The following is a 4321-nucleotide window of genomic DNA, read 5'->3' on the forward strand; positions in this document are numbered from 1 at the left end:
CTGTAATTGTTATGCAAGAAACTTCTTACTTAGATGCATTTCTTCTCAACATGTTCAAGACTATGAAAGCACCAGTCAAGATAAAGTATAGTGAATGTGAACATGTTTAAGAATTTACAGAATATAATGATCAAAATCTTTCACATACATGACTTTATTTAAATTTATTAAGAAAGACAATTAAGAAAGTTATTAAGAAAAGCTGGTTGATGATATTCATGACATACAAAAAAATCTCATCACAAACATCACACCTTAAACACTATCTGAATGTTTCCCTTCCCCTGAGCTGGTATTGGACATCCCTTGTACTGTGCTCTCCACCTCAATTACACTCTGAATTTTTGACAAAATTGTGTAAAATTTCCCATTAATGTCCTTCCCCATAAAAGTGTAAAGAATCGGGTTCAAAAAGCTGTTTGTTCTGGCAAGCATGTCAACAATTGCTTGTGCAGTGATGATTTTGTGACTGTGATCTTTAGTGTGGTATAGTTCTATCAAAGCAACAATGTGAAAAGGCAGCCAGCAGATTACAAACGTCACAATCAGCACCGTCATGATCTTAAATGGCTTTGTGGACTTTGCCATCTGGTTGGTCTTCAACTTTTGGATGATGAGAACATAGCAGGTGACAATGATCAGGAACGGGATCACAAATCCAAAAATGAATCGGCACAATACAGTAGCAATATGGTCATGGCCGCCAACTATAAAATTGTTGAAACATTTCTTTATTAACATCATGTGATCTTCGCTGACGTCTCGGAAAATGGCTGATGGGGTGCTAAGCACTGCGGAGGTGATCCAAGCCAGAATAACCATCACAGAGGCCTTGCGTACAGTGCGCTGGTTCTGTGCCCATACAGGAAGCATAACGACCACACAGCGGTCCACGCTGATGAAGACGAGGAGGATGATGCTGCTGAACATGTGGAGGAACAGGATGAAGGACATGAACTTGCACATGAAGACCCCAAATACCCAATCACCTTTAACCAAGTAGACGACATTAAATGGCAGGAAGGTACAGTCAGACATGGCCAGGCTGAGGTACCAAGTCGTGTGGACCGTCTTCTTCATCTTAAATCCAGCAATCCAAATCACCAGACCATTTCCAGTGACACCCAGCAAGAAGATGATCACATTGATTGTTGCTAAGCACACACACATTGTATCTCTACAGGTTGGTGAAGACATTGGTTGGTGAAGATCTATAGCAGGGAAAATGGCAGTGTTGTCATAATCGCCATAGTAAATTTCATAGTCTCCATAGTTGGTGTCATGATGTGGAATTGCAGTGGAGTTCATGATGCCTCTTGATTCTATACAGCAAATTGAAACTGAAGAGCAAACACTTTTTTCAATGACAACACATTTTTCTAAATTAGGTTTGTTACTGAGCTATAAAATGTACAGATTTGACTATTAAAATTGCAAAAGTTTAAATCGATACCCATGTTCCAAGCATTTAAGCATTTTGGCATTTAAAGTCCCTTAAGCTTGCCTTAAAATGGGCAGAGATCTGTTATTAAAACAGGCTATATTATATACTTATGTTCAAGGAACAGTATGAATGCAATGTCACATTCTTTGGCATAAAGAACAAAACAAAATTCTGAGAAAACTATGTGTAACGTATCTAACTCAGAGGGAGCAGGGGGCGGACACAATTGCGGAGATAAATCAATTTCTTTTAATATACATGAGCTCTCGGAGGAGCGAACGAAAGACAAACAACCGACTGACAGACCACACTTAGACTTACGAGCACGACTGGGCATGATTAATAAACAGCGAAAAAACAACAACAACAACAACAACAACAACACTCCAATTACAATATCAAAATCGGGTTACTACGAACTTAACCAAACACCAAATCCAGAAGAATGCAAAATACATTAAGACAACTCAAACACACACTAGACAGGGAACTACTAAACACACTTCTACCAAGCCAGTTAAAGAAAAATTAACAAAACAAACAAAGACCAAGTATGACACTCCGGAATGACTTCGACACAAAACACTGCGACAGACAACAGCATAGATCTTACAACTCAGACTACGAAAACACGTATGACTAACCGAGGAACTAACTTCAAAACAGTGTTACATTTACACTAATGAACTGGGACAAGAGATAGAACAACTCAAGAATGAAAACATAAATCGCGAAGTAAAGCACAAGGACTGAAAATACACTCAGGGATGACCAAAGAACAAAACCAGAACTTAAACGTAAATCTTTGACCTAAGAGCGAACAGAACTTAAACCTAAGTCTCTGCCGAGACGCAAGTACATAGAAACAATCAATAGCAACTCAGAAAACGAAAGCGGGCATCTAAATACTAAACCAAATAAACCTTAATTAATTACATGTGAATCTAATGACACGAAACAAGGGACTGAACATGGGCGTGGAAACTACGTAAGGATGCACATGGAAAGGAAAACAACAGGGCCATGATTATTGTGGGGAGAGGGGTCACACGTTACAATATGAAAAGATTCTTTGGCACAAAGCACAGGGTTGCCAACTTTTGAAGATCGCTTGGAGTGAGATTTGAACCTGGAGGAGGTGGCGAGTATAAATTATTGGGGGCAGGGGGGCGAACGTATAAGTTGTCGACGGGGGTGGCGAACAAAATGGACACAAGTTAAGTATTATATCGCGATCTATCGATCGCCAGTGGTTGGCGCCAGAGCGAACTAGTAACTCATTGAATCATAGATGTGGATCACAGGTAAATAAACTAGATTTTTTTTTTCGGCGTGAGATATCGGAAATGTGGCGTGAGAGCATGTGAAAACGGTCAAATGCGTGTGTCTCACGCTCAATGCGTGAGAGTTGGCAACCCTGAAGCATGTGTCACAAACACTCACAAACACTGTCACAAACACTGTCACTCACAACTCACAATGTCACAAACACTCTTTTCATATAGTTTTCATATAGTTTGTAGTGTTGTTGCATACACGTGTCTGACGTGTGCTATGCTCCATCCATCACATGCTTACTTTCTTTCTTTTATCTTCTCTTTGTTCTTCTGTTTCTATAATTTTCAAATCCTCTTTCTCTCTGTTATATGTATGAATACTGAGCATTACATACAAGGTGGTATACACAATTTACACACAGTTTGCTATACTGTCTTACAGCCACCCATTTACTACAGTCGTCTTCTGTTTGTGGTCCTGCCTGCCAATATTTCGAACATAGCATTTCGTTCATGTCCTTTTTGAATATTGTCCTAGAAGATATTGCATTTTACTCAGTCAGGATTAATCCTAAATTAGTGTACATATTAGAATGTACAGATTAGAATGATGATTAACTTACAATTTAATGTCTCCTTGGCTCTATGATGTAGAATGACTTTGAAATGTGTAAAGGAAATTGTCCTTTGAGTTAACTGTGTTCCTTGCTGAGCTGAGGCTGTTTTTCAATTGCAAGTTGGTCAAACCACAGATTTACACACGCCCCCAGCAACAGCAGTTAATCTCTAAAACTACCAGGGGGGTATTACACGAAGCGAGCTAACTCAGTAAGCCGGGCTTTTTAAGACAAGCCTGACTCATTTTGCTCAAATTCGGTTCCACAAAAGAGGCTAGACTTGAGCCTCGCTCAGTTACTACAGCAACATATACGTTTGAACTAACCTGCTCCATACCAGGCTAGAGTTGAGGCTTAGCTTAGCGGGACCGCTTCTATTGGCTGAGCAGCGTGATGTCAGTCTCGCCATCCGGGAAACTGAATTGAGGAACAAGGTTCCGCTGCAGTTCTATCCATTAAATTGCTGTGGATGTAGCATATCATATCATATCTTTATACTTTTAATGGAGTACTGTAATTATTAGTTTGGAATGATTGCAGGTTATTATTATCAAAATTTAATCATTATATTTCCAAATGCAATTTATATTTCGATCTTCAGAGTACATATTTATTGTTAATCAGTGAGGTTTTGCACATTCTAATGTATTGGTTTAATCTTAACAAATTCAGGTCAGTGTAAAATGGAATACAGTGTCTAATCGCAGTTATGGTCAACAAACATACATTAGCATAATCTATATATCACAAAAATACAATTCTTTGTACCTGAGTATTAATAATAACTGAGTAATTTAGGTGAAGATACTTTTAGGTATATATTTATCCCTATACTTCCTCTTTTGTGTTCAAATTACAAGCAAATCAAATCACTCCGCAATTCACATATGTTCAGTATAAATAATGTAAATGTGTGGTTAACTTAATGGTGCAAAAAGGAAATGGATACAGATAACTACCTTACCAAGATTTTTATACAGGTG

The 4321-nt window shown here is 38.4% G+C and overlaps 1 protein-coding gene across 1 annotated transcript; it reads right to left on the bottom strand.

Moving 5' to 3' along the window:
* Positions 1–225: 225 nt before the first annotated feature.
* Positions 226–3412, bottom strand: LOC143509697 (chemerin-like receptor 1). Its single transcript, XM_076998533.1, has 2 exons — positions 3345–3412; positions 226–1340 (listed from the first exon to the last, which is right to left on the bottom strand). The coding sequence occupies exon 2, from the start codon at positions 1306–1308 to the stop codon at positions 256–258; it is 1053 nt and encodes a 350-aa protein (XP_076854648.1). The 5' UTR covers positions 1309–1340; positions 3345–3412; the 3' UTR covers positions 226–255.
* Positions 3413–4321: the final 909 nt, after the last annotated feature.

The sequence above is a fragment of the Brachyhypopomus gauderio genome, chromosome 3 (genome assembly GCF_052324685.1).
Source record: "Brachyhypopomus gauderio isolate BG-103 chromosome 3, BGAUD_0.2, whole genome shotgun sequence".
NCBI classification, from domain to species: domain Eukaryota; kingdom Metazoa; phylum Chordata; class Actinopteri; order Gymnotiformes; family Hypopomidae; genus Brachyhypopomus; species Brachyhypopomus gauderio.